Source organism: Archocentrus centrarchus, chromosome 24, assembly GCF_007364275.1.
Source record: "Archocentrus centrarchus isolate MPI-CPG fArcCen1 chromosome 24, fArcCen1, whole genome shotgun sequence".
NCBI lineage: Eukaryota > Metazoa > Chordata > Actinopteri > Cichliformes > Cichlidae > Archocentrus > Archocentrus centrarchus.
Window position 1 is genome coordinate 33,456,108 of NC_044369.1, and position 16,202 is coordinate 33,472,309.

Genomic DNA, 16,202 nt, shown 5'->3' on the forward strand with positions numbered 1-16,202 from the left:
CTCTCAGGTCAGACAGCTCCTGCGTATCAAGCTAACAATAAGCAGAACATGCCTTCCACATCCACATCTCAGATTCTAGACAGGGCCTGTTGTTGTGGAGGGTGCCTGTGCATGTTCTGCGTAATGTTAGCTTGCATGCAGGAACTGTCTGACCTGAGAGGTTCGCTGCATTTGGTCTTCCACGATGAAACAGTGAAGATGAACTGCAGATTGACTCATAGTGCCGCTTCTTGTAGCGACATTATGCGCTTTACGTAACGAAAACACTAGATGGCGCTTCCGTGACCACAGCTTTCATTCAATATATTCAGACTTTCATTCAATATATTCAGAGTTCATTCAATATATTCAGACTTTCATTCAATATATTCAGAGTTCATTCAATATATTCAGACTTTCATTCAATATATTCAGAGTTCATTCTATATATTCAGACTTTCATTCCATATTGTTAACCTTTCCTGCAGCAGCTCTCAGACCGGGGTCAGAGAGCACAGGGGAGATTTACTCTTCTCCAGGGCCGAATACCTCGGGGTTAACTCCCTTATTCTCCACCGTGGAAACAACAGACGGGACACCACTGTCCGCTGGAGCAACAGCTTTATTTTATAATCACGACCTGCTGTACAAACTGTGTCTTCTTTCTATAGTGCTCAACTAGCATCTGCCCTCACATTCGCGCTGCATCTCTCCCCCTCCCACATGCACTCGCCCCCACGCACGTCACACTGCTGTTCCTTCTCTCTCTCTTAAAGGGGCCACACCATTCTCATAACACTACCCCCACTCTGGATGGACATTATCCCAGAAGTCCAATCCAGCACAATAACAGCACATCCATTCCTGCAAAAAAAAAAAAAAAAACACAGTGCCTGACAATATCATGTACATTACGGTCACTATGCTCAGGGGGAGCAGTAGAGAAAGGGACCTTAACGTAGAGAAAAAAAAAAGTTCATTGTGTGATGAAGTGCTTATCAAGGCAGTGCAGATATCAGCTGGAGAGGCATCCGTGCCATGGAACATATGGGATGACACAACAACCCCATTTCACCTAACCGAGAAATAACACAAGGACAGTATACAACAATAAGCTGCTACACCCAGCTTTTTTTTTTTTTTAAATTGAACATAATAAAACCTCTTGTCTCAAACAGCACAGACATACTAGAACAGTTGTCTTCACTTCAATTCAACAATAACCCCAACTTTCTTTCATTGTCCCTTTTTAAGTCCCAAACTGTCCGTGATCCCAAGACTCACTGAGTCACCCACTCACCCAACCTGGTCGGTGGTCTCCGCTTGCGCCTTGGCCTTTGAGGGCGCTGGTCCTGCTGAAATAGTGCTGAAGCACTACCCCCACTATCACAAGGGTCCTCAGAGGCAGGAAAGTCCAGACAAGGGGAGGTGGAAGAGTTTGCAGCTGCAGCTCCTGGGATTTCCACTGCTGGACCTGAAGGGATGGTGCTTGGGGTCCCCTTGGTGTCTGCCACAAGGAACAGTTGCGACAAACCCAGACCGGTGTCCATAGGATCCTCGTCCAAAGTGGGGGGTGACACCTCCACTGGTGTCCAGCTTCCAGCATGCTGTCTGACCCAGGCATTATCCAGGGGATCACGAGAACGATAAGGTTTCAGCTGGTCATGATGAACCACTTTAACTTTGGTCCTGGGGCATTTCTGAATACGATACACCAGATCATCTAACTGCCCCAGGATAAAGTACGGGCCTTCATAGGATGGAAGGAACTTTCTAACCTTGCTCTTAACTTTGCGCGTACCTTTGATGAGATACCAAACCGCATCACCCACCTGGTACTGTGTGCGGCAACAGTTCTTGTCGTATTCTCTCTTTGCCCGTTTCACAGACTCCCCAAGTGCTTCTCTGGCAATTTGATGTGCCAGCTCTAGGCGCTCTCGGAGTTGTTGGACATACTCAGGGGCTGAAAGGGTCTCTTCAGGGTCCAATGGGAGGCCTGCCACGAGGTCCACCGGCTCACTCACTTCCCTTCCAAACATCATGAAGTTGGGAGTGAACCCAGTTGCACTATGCTTTGTCGCCCTGTAGGCCATCACTGCATAAGGGATCATGAGGTCCCAGTCCCAGTGGCAACGCTCCGCTGTGGTGGCCAAGATCTTTTGTAGGGTAGCATTGAACCGTTCAACTTGGCCATCAGACTGAGGTCGGAAAGGTGTGGTATGTGTTTTCTCTATACCAAACAGTGCACACATTTCCTGGAACACTTCAGACTCGAAGTTCCGGCCTTGGTCACTGTGCAGCGACTGTGGAGTTCCATAACGACACACCCACTTTGAAGCCAGCACTTCAGCAACAGTTACTGCCTTGTCATTAGGCAGGGGAAAGGCTTCTACCCATTTAGTGAAATAGTCCTGTATGACGAGCACATACCTGTTACGGCGCTCTGTCTCATTCAATGGGCCCATAATGTCCAAGGCGACACGCTCCATTGGGGCTCCAACACGAACAGTGCCCATCGGTGCTTGTGGTGTTTTGTGGGGCCTGGCCTTGGATGCACAGCTGGTACAGGTGGCACACCAGAGGGAGACGTCTTCCCTCATCCGGTACCAGAAGTATCGGGTCTGCAGCCGAGTGACCGTGCGCTCCACGCCAAAGTGTCCACCAACTGGTCCCTCATGCATCTGCTTCATGACATCGGGCCGGAAGACACGAGGCAGCACAATCTGGGGGTAGAAGTGGGTGTCATCAAGGCAGTAATACCGCCTAACCAGTATTCTATTTTGGAAGTAGAGCCGTTTCCATTGGCTCCAGTACGTTTTTGTGGCAGAGCTGTATTGTGAAACTGCTGCCTATGGAGGACGTTCTTTACTGGCCTCCAACCAGGTTCTGATGGGAGCAATGTCTGGGTCAGCTTTTTGGGCCTGCTGCAGCTCCTGTAAAGACCAACCACAAAACAGTTTAGTTTCAGCCTCATCAGTCTTAGTCAGGTAAATTCTCTCCGTGTAACTCAAAGTGTCTGTATTGGCAAGTGAAGCTTCCTCCACCCCCACTGGACCCACTGCTGCCAACCCGGGGTGTCTGCCTACCCCCACTGAGCACTGTGGCACTTGGCTGACATCAGAGTCCAACTCGCACTGCACCGCCTGATGTCTGACACTCACTGGATAAGGGGAGGGACTGGGCAGCTTGCATGGACATGACTGGGGGCAAGGCCTCCTGGAGAGGCTGTCTGCATTGCTGTGCAGCCGACCTGGGCGGTGGATGATCTCCAGGTTGTATTCACTAAGTTTCTCAAGCCACCGGGCAAGCTGTCCCTCAGGTTCCTTCATCTTGGTTAGCCACCGAAGACTGCTGTGGTCTGTACGAACAACAAAAGACCGCCCCAGGAGGTACTGCCGGAAGTGTGACGTGAACTCAACCACTGCTAACAGCTCCCGCCTGGTGGTACAGTAGTTCTGTTCAGTCCTAGACAACTTGCGGCTGCCATATGCTAGGACACGTTCCCTCCCCTGCTGGATTTGGGAGAGAACAGCGCCAATGCCCACATCACTTGCATCGGTGTCCAGTACCAGGTCGCCCTGGTCAAGTGGGTAGCCCAAGACTGGCGCAGTGGTAAGCAGGCACTTGAGTTTGTCAAATGCTGCCTGGCATTGTTCAGTCCATTGAAACCGTGCATACTTCTTGGTCAGGGCATGGAGGGGCTCAGCTATGGTGGCAAAGCCTTTCACAAACCGCCGATAATAGGATGCGAGACCGATGAAATGGCGGACCTCCTGAACTGATGTGGGTGTTGGCCACTCCTTCACTTTCTGGATTTTACTGGGGTCAGTGGCGACACCATCCTCTGATACAATGTGACCCAGGTAGGCAACTTGGTGGCGGAAGAGGCAACACTTTGCAGGCTTTAGTTTCAGGTTAGCTTGGTGGAGCCTGGTGAAAACTTGGCCCAGCCGCTCCAGCATCTCTGGCACGTCTCTGCCCAGCACAATGATGTCGTCCAGATAAACCAGGCAGGTTTCCCATTGCATGCCGGCCAGGACACGGTCCATGAGTCGCTGGAATGTCGCTGGAGCATTACACAGTCCAAAGGGCATGACATTCCATTCGAACAGTCCATTTCGGGTGCAGAAGGCTGCTGCTTTACGAGCTCTTGGGGTTAGTTCAACTTGCCAGTAGCCAGATGCAAGGTCTAGTGTGCTGAACCACCTGGCAGTGGAGAGGGTGTCCAATGTGTCTTGGATGCGGGGCAGTGGGTACGCATCTTTGATAGTGCAGTCATTCAGGGCCCTATAGTCTATGCAGAGGCGAAATGTTCCATCCTTTTTACGTACCATCACTATGGGTGACGCCCAGCTACTGTGGCTGCTGCGGGCTAGGCCTGCCTCCAAGCCCTGTTGAATCTGTTGGTCGGCACTCTGTTGTTTAACCCCCGCCATCCTGCGTGGTGGCTGCTTGACTGGGATACCAGGTCGTGTCATAATATCATGCTGCACCAAGTTGGTGCGGCCAAGGTCGCTGGGGCCTGTGGAGAACACGCCGCCATAAGTTGACAGCAGCTGTGCTAGCTGGAGCTGCTCCCCTGCATTAAGCTCAGCAGAACTCTGGGTGTAGAGTTCCTGTAGATGCTGGGGAACAACGGGGGTGCTGCCCGCAGTCAGCTCAGGCTGGACTGCGGTTGCTTGAGGCAGAACTTGGGCCGGCTGAAGGATCCCAGCAATGGCCCCCTTCTTAATTGTTATGGCAGAGTTACCAGGGTTAAAGATGCGGATGGGCACAACTTTAGAGGACTGAGCCTGCACCACTCCACGGGCAACCAGCACTTTGTGTTTCTCCACAAAACCTTTGGTGGGGCTCAACATCATCTCCCCCCTCACTGTTTCTCCAGTATGGGTGTTGCCTCGGACCATATACTCCTCTCCGGCCTCCAGCACCACAGTCCGGGCCACTCTCACTACAAATGCCCTAGATTTGTTCGGTGGCTGAAAATGTGGCACTTCCTCTCCAAAGAGTACTATACGGTGGTTTCCAAAGTCAAGGTGCGCCTGGGCTTGGACCAGAAATGGATGACAGAGGATTGCCTCATTAGGCCTGCTAGTTATGTCAGCCACCAGGAAATGCACGCTCACCTGCCGGTTGTTAATCTGTACAGGTATATATGCCTCACCAAGGACAGGTACATCACCAGGCCCAACCCCAATCACAGTCTCTGTCTCAGATATTTGAAGGTGAGGGCGGACCTCCGGATGAATGGCGTTGTAGAGGTTCGCAGGCAGGACACTCTTCCCTGCTGCAGTGTCCAAAACTGCACATACCTCCAGCTCATGCACCAGCATGTGAATGCTCATTTCTTGGCATTTGGGTTTGAGGTGAAGTGCATTGGGCCCCGAGCTTCTGGGAGAGGATGATGGAGCCTGAGGTTTGGCGTTCTTCCTTGGTGAGGGGCAGTTCCTCTTCAGGTGACCCAGACCGGAGCAGTTATGACAACGCACCCCCTCATTCTGTCCTTTACCCCCCCACGGTTTACGTGTGGTGGTGGGCTCTGGGCCTTCTGCCTCGATCCCTTTCCGGATAACAGCTGCCCGTGACCTTCGTTCAGCCAGGTTACGTGTCCCAGTGTGCATGAGGGTGGTTACGTACGATGCCGCCTGCTTGGTGGTTTCGTGACGGCGGGCAATGTTATAAGCTTGGGCTAGTGTGTGAGGCCGCTGTTCCAACAGTTTCTGCACAATCTCTGCGTCACCCACAGCATTAGTGAAAACTTCAACGCCTATAGCGTCTTGCTCAGTCTCTGTTCTGTCACTGTAAGCCATTGCCACTTTACCATATATGTCATCTCTCAACACGTGTAGGGCTTCACCCACTTGGCGGACACGTTGTCTCAGTTCGATAGCCACTGCAGCTGCATATTCTGAAGAAGGGCCATATGCAGTTTCCAACTCTTCCACCAGGCGGCGGTAATTCCACTGTGATGACCGAGGGTTCCTGTGGATGATAGCTCCTGCAGCTCCCACCAGGCAAAACTTTAGTTGGACTATCATGGTCTTCTCTGACCAATAATTTGCCTTTGCACAGCTCTCAAACCGGTGCAGGAACTCTTTCCATGGAGTAGTGCCATCATACTGACCAGGCCTTAAGGTGGGAACTCTCTCTCTATAATCATAATCCTCCTCGCTCTCAGAAGAGGGCTGATGGTACAAACTGGGGGGCTGCTGTATTCGTAGTCTGGGCTGAACACATTTGCTGGGCGAGTGCATTAACTGTAGAGTCTCCTCAGGTGGGTTGCAACGGGATGTCTGAGGTCCGGTGCGGGCGGGACAGGAGGATGCTTGAGAAATGGGGGTGCTCTGGACAAAGCTGTTTTGGTGTACCAGAGAAAATGGGTTGGAGTGGGGGGTTGCAACAGTAATAGTAGGTGATGATGTTGCGTACTGTTGACTCTGTACCTGAGAATATGGGTGGCTCAGTACGCTATCCCCACTGTCCGGAAGGGCACAGGTGTTTTCAACATCTTTGAGAAAGGGGTTTGTGCTTGACCACTTGGGCTGTGGGGGGTCATGTGGTGTTTCAGCCACTGTCTGCCGTATTCCAAACGGCTCCTCTTCACAGAGAAAAGGGTTAGGATGTGCATATTTCCTGCTTCTTTTGCCCATATAGCCAGTTGATGCCTCTTTTAAGTTCACGTTAGCTGCTGTTAGCACCCCGGATGGGTTCGTGTGGCTAGTTGCATGTGTGCGCAGGTCTGCGACAGTAGGCCATGGGTTGCGAGCCGCCATTTTGGTATTAGCCTAGCTGCTCAGTCCAATGTGGTAAACTATAAGGTTTAGCCTGGTTTAACTGTCCCAGTTTATTTCACAGTTTCTCTGCTCACCGCTGCTCTTTCCTTGGAACGTCAGAGGAATCCCGGTCCCTTCGTGGTCGCCAGTGTTAACCTTTCCTGCAGCAGCTCTCAGACCGGGGTCAGAGAGCACAGGGGAGATTTACTCTTCTCCAGGGCCGAATACCTCGGGGTTAACTCCCTTATTCTCCACCGTGGAAACAACAGACGGGACACCACTGTCCGCTGGAGCAACAGCTTTATTTTATAATCACGACCTGCTGTACAAACTGTGTCTTCTTTCTATAGTGCTCAACTAGCATCTGCCCTCACATTCGCGCTGCATCTCTCCCCCTCCCACATGCACTCGCCCCCACGCACGTCACACTGCTGTTCCTTCTCTCTCTCTTAAAGGGGCCACACCATTCTCATAACAATATATTCAGACTTTCATTCAATATATTCAAGTTTCATTCAATATATTCAGACTCTCACTTTAATATATATATATATAATATTTCCTAAACGGCATTCCATAATATATGTATATATATATATATATATATATATGTACATATACATATATATATATGTATACATATACATATATATATATATATATATATATATATATATATATATATATATATATATATATATATATATATATATATATATATATATATATATAGTTAGTTTTCTGAGATCTGTTCTTGGCTGTTGTTCACTTTCTATTTAATCCTGTTTCAGTTCTCAGCCTTCCTGTGTTTCCGGTTCTGTTTGGTGTTTCATTGTTTCTAGTTTGTTCTCCTGTTGAGTGGATTCAGTCCTGGTCTCTGTTCCTTGTGCTGTAGTTTAAGTCTTCCTCTTATGTCTAGTTATGATTTTGTTGCTCTAGTGTAGGTGTTGTAGTCCCTCAGTGTGTCTTGCTTCCCTGTGTCCTCAAGGCAGCATTTGTTTTCATGTCTACTTCCTGTTTTACTTTGTATCGTATTCAGTTTTACTCCCTTTGTCTTGTTCGGCTGTGCTCCCTGCTGTGTCCGCTCTCCCTGATCACCTCGTGTGTGTATCATCTGTGTCCTCCTGTTCTTTGTCACATTGTCTCACTGGTTTCATGGTTCAGAGTTTCCCTGAGTATTCCTAGTTGTTGACCTGTTAGCTCCAGGTGAGCTTTCTGGTTTCCTTGTATCTGATGTGCATCCAGAAACAAAGTTTTGCACTTCTGAGTTCATGCTTTGCCTCCTGAGTCCTGTGTTTGGGTCCTTTTCCTGCCTGCCACCGTGCAGAATCATAACTCTTATGCGTCAGGGCTGTTCAGTATTTACAAGGTTCAGTGGATGGGACATGCTAGCTTTGCATATCTTGGTTTTATTCCTGCATGTTCAGACAGAACTGCATTTGTGAGCTGTGGTGGTTTCAATCACTGTGGTGACAGCGTTTTGTTGTTTTCACACTGTGGTCAGGTTGCATGGATAGACTAGTGGACCTCACTTTTATGTCCCATTTGTGCTCTTGGAGTGCCACCATGCCATTTTGTGGTATAGCAGCATAATAACATTTACAGCACTGGGCCCAATTGTTGACCACTTGTGTTTGATATTATTCTATTGATGCTCAGCAATTCTGTATTCTGCATAATTATTATTTATATATTACAAATGGCTTATTTACTAGTCTGTAATTAGGTGCATTTGCACAGTTATGCAAAAATCTCCATGTTTTGGATGAAAAGAGCATGTCCAACATGCCCAAAAGCAGGTCAAACACCCTAAATCACATATTTCCTAAAAAGTCTATGCCCTCTAGATCGGATATGGAATGCATTCAGCTACGTCATGGACATTGTTTTACAATGTGTATTATATTGAAATACATTGTTTTTCAATGGGCTCAGACTGAAATAGCAATGCATCCCAAAAAATTAATATTCAACTGCAACCTTTCAGCATTAATAACAGTTAGGCTCAGGAGACAATAAAGTGGTAATCAAATTTTGCTTAGGGTCCCTTCAACGCTTGGCCCGGCTCTGCCTACCAGTATTAAATAACTTCCACTATGTCCCTAACAATCGCGAGCATGGTTAGCAAGGAACAGTAGGGAGATTTCCCAACCAATATTCACTCCGCGGGTGTAATTAGTAGGTACAGTAATTACTAGGGATGGCACGATACCACTTTTTTATGTCCGATACCGATACCGATATTTTACATTTGGATATTGGCCGATACTGATATAAATCCGATATTTAAAATTGATCCAGGCATTTAAAAACATAAAAAAAAAGAAAAAAAAAGAAGTCAACAGTCTCTCACACAACAAAATCAAAGTCTTTTAGTTGTCCCACATACAAGACTAAGGACCAGGGCGGGCAGAGCTTTTTAGGCAGTGGCACCAAAGCTCTGGAACTGTTTACCACTGCAGCTCCATTTAGCTGACTCTGTGGCGTCATTTAAAAAATAGTTGAAAACTTTTCTGTTTAACCAGGCTTTCTGGTTTCTGACTTTATTTTTAATTCTTTTTCTTTTAATATGGTAATGTTATTGTGTTTTTAACATAGTGTTTTCTGGGGATGGGGGGGTGATATTGTGTTTTAATTATTGTACAGCGCTTTTCTGTCTGTGAAAAACGCTATATAAATAAACTTTACTTACTTACAACAATAACTATCACCTGAATCCTGTTGCTTCTGTGTGAGAAGGTGATGCTTATGGCATGTTGCAAATTTCATTAGGGCTGCAACTATCGATTATTTTAGCAATTGTGTATTCTATTTACATTGATTACCCAAGTAACTGGATAAGAAATACTTTTTTCATATTAACAGTTCATCTGCATATTTTAACTTCTGTACTGCAGTTTTTCCCTGTGTGAAACAAACAGGGTGGATGGAGCAGCTACAAAGTTCTCTTTTCTTCACTTACTGATCAGGTGGTTGATGAAGGACCTCCAGCTGTTTCCCAGTAAAGGTTTAATGGAGGTTACAGGGACGAAAAGGCTTCTTTTGGACACTAGAAAAACATTTCCTTCTGCTCCATCTGAGCTCACCGGCTCCGCCTCTTTCCGCTTGTGCAGACAGACTGCACGTAAATCAGCTGACTGCTGCTGTTGCGTCATCAGTGTTCACGTGAAAAACTAGGGGCTGCATGAGCGCAATCTTGTAATGCTTTATATTCACAAGCATTCTCCTAAATACGTTTCTACTGCAGGTCTATATTTAGTCACAAATCAGGGATTAAAGTATCAAAAATATTTTGACAGGGAAGGGGTTCTTCCGGTACCGGACGGTCACCAGTGCTAATAGCTGCGCTCGCTAGCAGTATGTCCGGGAGCTGAAGTAGAGAAAAAAATAGCAGCTGATTCTCAGCACAGCGAGCACAACACAAACAAGGCAGAGAGCGGTGGAGGCGGAAAAACATGTCAGCGATGATCGCTCAGTGTCAAAGGGAATCCGTTGCAGTGACGGAGAACTGAGGGGGTTGTTTTCTAACTCCTGATCCCCCACTCCATTCCAGTAGGTGGCGGTAATGCAGCTCTAAGCTGGTTTGGTCAACCGCAAACCCACAAGAAGAAGAAGACGACTGAGCACTGTAATGCAGCTAATGTGAGCGAAACGTTATTTAATGTATCGGATTACATTTTTTTTTCTTTCCGATATCTGATCCAGTAATTTAGGCCAGTATCGGACCGATACCGATACTGAATATCGGATCGGCGCATCCCTAGTAATTACCGGACCTTTATTGTCTAAATTTTCATATTTTATTTTAAATTCAGCATGTTGTTTTGAAGTTAGTATATATTTTCATGAGACTGAAGGAATGCACCAGATTTCAATGTATTCATTGTTATTTAAGTGCAATAAATACAATTTTACAAAGTCACAGTAATCGTGTTAAATAATCGTGATTTCAATATTGATCAAAATAATCTTGATTATCATTTTTTTCCATAATCAAGCAGCACTAATTATTCATCTCTATCTCTCTTCCACAGTCCTCAGCCCCCCAACAGCAGATGACCCCCCCTCCCTGAGCCTGGTTCTGTTGGAGGTTTCTTCCTGTTAAAGGGAGGTTTTCCTTCCCACTGTCACCAAGTGCTGCTCATAGGGGGTCGTTCTGACTGTTGGGTTTTCTCTGTATTATTGATCTTTACCTTACAATAAGCACCATGAGGTGACTGATTCTTGAGCTATATAAATAACACTGAATTGAATTTTCACAATAAGATGGCATTTTGGCTTGTTTGTATTTGTTCCCACATCAAGAGAGCTAAACAGACTGTATAGATGCTTCATGACTGAATAACTGAACATCCCAGCAAACATGATAAAAGCGTGGTCATCTCAGAGCTACAATCATCAGCTCTCTGTCACGATGTCAGCATCATAAACTCAGCTGTTTAAATGTGAAGCTTTTATATACATATAAAAACATATATAAATTTAAAAGTCTGCAGTTATTGTGGAGCATCATCTAAATTAACTTTAGCTTCAGTTTCACTGCAACATAAAAACTAAAATCAGGTTTAGGAGCTTTTGGATGTCCTCAGTTTTCCTTCCTCTGCGCTAAGAGCTGTAATTCCTGAAGGTTATTTTCATCATCTGTGACGTCAGAGGGTGGGTTTCTGACGCAAACAGGTGAAGTTATGATCGAATTAGTTTGATGCTGTTGTAATCAAACGGATCAAACTGATCATCATGACTGCAGCAGCAGCCACGGGACACCATCCCGGCCACCAGGGTGCGGAACTGAGCAGAGCCTTTCCCCAGCAGCTAATCAGAGCCCTCGTCCCTGCTGTGACCCGGAAACAGTAACAGGAAGCACTGCAGCTGAAGAGAAGCGGTCATGATAGACATATGGTGACAGACATACAAATGTATATGTATGCATGTCTATAGGAAGCTGTGATTTCAGAGGAAACTGCAGTGTGTGTGTGTCTGCAGAGGCTGCAGCAGCGCAGATCAATAGCTGCAGCACAGCCCGCTGATGAGAGCCGCGCAGAATCAGTTCCGCTTTAAATGCGCCATTTCTGCGCATTTACGCAAAGAAGGCGGCGGATTCCCGCAGAGCTTCTGTGTTTGTTCGTATTCTTGCTGCTGTCAGTGTTTGCGCTCTGAGCTGAAACGCACAGGACGCCCGCAAACGATAAATCTCCGTGGTGACAAGCCACTGCAGCGGCAATAAAGCCGCAAAGAGCCTCCGAGCTTTATTGTGAGCTGAAGAGCAGCAGGCTGCCGCTCCACCACACACCGAACATCCGGAGAGTTTATCAGGAACAGCCTCACCAGCGCGAGCATGAATCTGACGCTCTTTACGCGCTAGTATCTCATCACAGACGTTTTCTCTGAGCGCATTTAAACTTTGACCTTTCTGATGACCTTTAGAGTCGCAGTTTTTTTTACTTTAATGTGAACAAATGTGAGTTTTTATTCAAATCTGAGCCGCTTTGCGCGCACTCGTTTCGTAACCATACAAAACAGTTTGAATTTCCCGCAATAGTTTAGGGGTCACGTGAGCACAGCTGTCACTCTGATTGGCTCCGTCGCTTCGTCAGTTTAAAGGGCCTCCATGAGCTGTGTTCTAATTGGCCAGCTGTGTTCTAGCGCCAAGATTCCAATAAAAGGCGAGCAGACAGCAGCGCTGCTTCAGTCTCGCGCCGCTTGCCGCTGTGCTGTATCTTCCAGCTCCTTTAGCTTTTAGCTTTTAGCTTCTTCTTTGTCCGTTTGAACCGAGAGGCCGCGATGCTGTCCGCGCGCTCCCCGCTCTCCGTGAAGACCGAGCAGGCCCTCAGCAGGCAGCTGGACGACGTGTCGCTGGACAAAGAGAACACGGTGAGACACGAGCCGCTTCCTCTCTTATATCACCATCAATCAGTTACAGTATCGATAACTGACGGTCTGGGTCTCCTTACAGCCTCCGAGCCTGAACAGCAGCCGCATCCTGGCGTCCAAGACCGCGCGGAGGATCTTCGACGCTGCTGCGGTAAGTGAGAGAAAAACTGCAGAAAGCTTCAGGCTTTCAGCGGATTCCGCACATCAGCTGAGCGAGTCGGTGCTGAGCTCACTGACGGCAACTCCGCGCCCAAACTGCGGATGTGGCGCCAACAGTGAGCGGCGCTGGCGCAAGCATCAGCGTCATTCCTGATCATTAACAGGTGATCAAAGTGTGAGTGTCTGAGGGTCGTTTATCCAGACTGTCCAGTTTATTAGGAACAGCTGCCTACACGCTGACGTTCAGCCTTCGTGCTGTTTCTGTTATTCTGTCTTCAGATCAGCGAGCGATGAAGATGAAGCTTCATCTTTCACACTAAAATCTGCAGAAACTGAATTTAAGCAGCTTTGAGTCGGTCTGAGTTTGTTCATCAGCTGATCACTGATCAATAATCCTGATTGAATGGAAAGACTCAGTCATCTGTATGTTGTATTCTACTTGCAGTCAGATTAAGAGTATTCAAGATTGCTTGTATTGCAACAGTACTGTACTCTGTTGTAGGGTCTTTACCTTACAATGTAAAGCACCTTGAGGCGACTGTTTGTTGTGATTTGGTGTTCTATAAATAAAACTGATGTTTGTTTTCAGCCCAAAGCCACGAAGAAGAGCAGCAGCTCGCGGGAGGAGGAGGAGCCTCTGCTGAAGGAGAACCCTCGTCGCTTCGTCATCTTCCCCATCGAGTACCACGACATCTGGCAGATGTACAAGAAGGCGGAGGCGTCCTTCTGGACAGCGGAGGAGGTAGGAGGAGCCACTATGTGGTAGGAGGGTGAGGGGGCGGAGCCTGACACTGAGCGCTGTGATGCTAACGTGCTCTCTGAACACAGGTGGATCTGTCCAAGGACCTGCAACACTGGGAGACCCTGAAGGACGAAGAGCGCTACTTCATCTCCCACGTGTTGGCCTTCTTTGCCGCCAGCGATGGCATCGTCAACGAGAACCTGGTGAGCTGCTGCGCCCGCCATCACCACCAGGTGCTCAGAGATCATGGACAGCTTTAACGCTCCTGTTGTTTCCCTGTGACCACCAGGTGGAGCGGTTCACACAGGAAGTGCAGGTGACGGAGGCCCGGTGTTTCTACGGTTTCCAGATCGCCATGGAGAACATCCACTCGGAGATGTACAGCCTGCTGATCGACACGTACATCAAGGACCCCAAAGAGAGGTACGTTGGGGGCGGTGCTAATACTGGTGTTTGCTGGTTTTACCTGGTGTGTGACGGCGTGTTCGTGCCCACAGAGAGTACCTGTTCAACGCCATCGAGACCCTGCCGTGCGTGAAGAAGAAGGCCGACTGGGCGCTCAACTGGATTGGGAACAAGAACGCCACCTACGGTAAGGAAGCCGCCGCTATCATCCATGAGGCGCCGTGGCTCCGCCTCCTGCCGTTCATTGATTATCGTGTGTTTATCAATCTGCAGGAGAGCGTGTGGTGGCTTTCGCCGCCGTGGAGGGGATCTTCTTCTCTGGCTCCTTTGCCGCCATCTTCTGGCTGAAGAAGAGGGGCCTGATGCCGGGCCTGACCTTCTCCAACGAGCTCATCAGCAGAGACGAGGTGAGGCGCCGTGTCCTGTCTGATAGGAGCTGTTGATCCTGTGATGATGTCACTCTAACAGGGGTGTGTGTGTGTGCTGTGTTCAGGGTCTGCACTGTGACTTCGCCTGTCTGATGTTCAAACACCTGCTGAACAAGCCGTCCAAAGAAACCGTCACCAGCATCATCAAGAACGCTGTGGAGATCGAGCAGGTGAGTCCAGCTCCACCTGCAGCTGCTGCCGCCGCTCCACAGGCTCCACTGGTTTCACTGGTTTTAATGGTGTGTGTGTGTGTGTGCGCAGGAGTTCCTGACCGACGCTCTGCCTGTGAAGCTGATCGGGATGAACTGCGACATGATGAAGCGCTACATCGAGTTTGTGGCCGACAGGCTGCTGCTGGAGCTCGGCTTCTCCAAGGTAACGCACCGCAGAGACCAATGAGAGCAGCAGGTAGAGGTCAGGTGATCCTGTGGCTCACTTAAAAGCAGGGAACCGTGAAGCGTCCACGCTGATCTGACACATAAGGTCAAACGTCTGTTTGTATGTAAGCGTTTTAAACCGCAGCGCAGATCTTTGTTTGCAGCAGTGTTCCCAAAGACACAAACCTCAGAAAGATGCACTTTGACCTGAGAGGGCGAGAGGAAGCGTTTCAGACATTTGCAGCTCTGTAGGGAAAGGTGAGGAGTTTAACCTGGAGCACTCGTTCAGTCAGCAGATCCTCAAACGCTTCATGTGACCTTTAACCCTCAGCATACAGTTGACACTGTTGCTTCATCCTTTCAGTGACGGTAAAATAATCCAACATTTGAGCTTTTAGCTCTGAAAACATTTATTCACATGATTGGTCAGATTTAATGAGTGAGTCTGCTTCAACAGAGCTGCTCGCAGTTAAACCGAGGCTTCATATTTAAACCCACCTCTGGAGGACAGCCAGCTGTGCTCAGATAATGGTGTGTTCAGAGCGCTGGAGAAACTTGTGGTGTCGGCAGCTATATTTAATCTCAGCCTCCAATTCAGGAGCGAGAGCAGCGTCCGGCCCAAAGATCAAATGCACGCATGCAGTTCCTGACCTTTGGAAGGTGCTCACAGGGTTTATGTAGAGCTGTGCAGACACACTAGCAAGGTTTTACTGAAGGAAACCGCTTCCTGATGAAGAGTAGCAGATGATGATGATGTGAGTGATGATGAAGCGCGCAGGGGTACGGACCTCAGCCGGTGATGGGGGCTGAGTGCTGCAGCAGACTCTGATCAGAGGACAAGTGGTTCTCTGACAGGCGGCAGCAGCATGACACAGACGCCTGTCTGAACTCACCTGTGGGGTCAGGTGACTGCGGGGGTGGAGGCTGTGGGCGGAGCTGACTGACATGGGGGGTGTGTGTGCATGTTTGCAGATCTACCGGGTGGAGAACCCCTTCGACTTCATGGAGAACATCTCTCTGGAGGGAAAGACCAACTTCTTCGAGAAGCGGGTGGGCGAGTACCAGAGGATGGGCGTCATGTCTGCGCCCACGGACAACACCTTCAGGCTGGACGCCGACTTCTGAGGCAGGACCGTCCTCAACGTCACACTACCTCTGTCCTGGTGCATGCTGGGACTGACCCCTGGACTTTTTAAGGTCAAACAATGAACTAAATCTTTTACAGACTTCAGCCTGAGCCACAGCAGTGAGTCCAGCTGAGGTTTCGTTGCTGTGTGTAAATATTTTCAGGGCTTTTACACGTGTACAGTTTGCTTTATGATGTGTGTAGATTTCTTTTAAAGACTGAGCTTAATAAATGACTCGGTGAACAGGAAATCAGCTGTGGTCTGTTTTTGTTATATGAAGGTGAATACTTCGTTAAATGTTTTAAAATGCCTGCTTCACAATCATGTTCCATCTGAGAGCT

At 48.2% G+C, this 16,202-nt stretch overlaps 2 protein-coding genes and 1 non-coding gene across 4 annotated transcripts; 2 read left to right on the plus strand and 1 right to left on the minus strand.

Annotated features, from left to right (window-relative positions):
* Positions 1-1,259: 1,259 nt before the first annotated feature.
* LOC115774026 (uncharacterized) lies at positions 1,260-4,494 on the minus strand. The gene is made up of 2 exons (XM_030721033.1): positions 2,860-4,494; positions 1,260-2,808 (listed from the first exon to the last, which is right to left on the minus strand). Exons 1-2 carry the CDS (start codon positions 4,455-4,457, stop codon positions 1,260-1,262), a joined length of 3,147 nt encoding a protein of 1,048 aa, XP_030576893.1. The 5' UTR covers positions 4,458-4,494.
* Positions 4,495-12,386: 7,892 nt separating this feature from the next.
* On the plus strand, positions 12,387-16,111 carry LOC115774871 (ribonucleoside-diphosphate reductase subunit M2). 2 transcript variants are annotated; one of them, XM_030722336.1, is made up of 10 exons: positions 12,387-12,623; positions 12,706-12,774; positions 13,372-13,524; positions 13,611-13,727; positions 13,814-13,947; positions 14,022-14,116; positions 14,203-14,336; positions 14,423-14,527; positions 14,619-14,732; positions 15,707-16,111. In XM_030722336.1, the coding sequence occupies exons 1-10, from the start codon at positions 12,534-12,536 to the stop codon at positions 15,857-15,859; spliced, it is 1,164 nt and encodes a 387-aa protein (XP_030578196.1). In that variant the 5' UTR covers positions 12,387-12,533; the 3' UTR covers positions 15,860-16,111. The 2 variants fall into 2 exon arrangements, with proteins under 2 accessions (XP_030578196.1, XP_030578197.1); XM_030722337.1 differs by lacking the exon at positions 12,706-12,774 and having other exon boundaries at positions 12,389-12,623.
* On the plus strand, positions 15,491-15,626 carry LOC115774985 (small nucleolar RNA SNORD94). The gene has a single exon (XR_004019256.1). It is a non-coding gene; the product is annotated as a small nucleolar RNA SNORD94 (small nucleolar RNA).
* Positions 16,112-16,202: the final 91 nt, after the last annotated feature.

Excerpts from the sequence above, each read along its gene's own strand:
- LOC115774026 (XM_030721033.1), bottom strand. The coding sequence starts at position 4,457 with ATGACACGACCTGGTATCCCAGTCAAGCAGCCACCACGCAGGATGGCG. Across the intron at positions 2,809-2,859 it reads ATTGCTCCCATCAGAACCTG|CTCTGCCACAAAAACGTACT; the intron begins GTTGGAGGCCAG and ends TTCACAATACAG.
- LOC115774871 (XM_030722336.1), top strand. The coding sequence starts at position 12,534 with ATGCTGTCCGCGCGCTCCCCGCTCTCCGTGAAGACCGAGCAGGCCCTC. Across the intron at positions 12,775-13,371 it reads GGATCTTCGACGCTGCTGCG|CCCAAAGCCACGAAGAAGAG; the intron begins GTAAGTGAGAGA and ends GTTTGTTTTCAG. Across the intron at positions 13,948-14,021 it reads ATCAAGGACCCCAAAGAGAG|AGAGTACCTGTTCAACGCCA; the intron begins GTACGTTGGGGG and ends TCGTGCCCACAG.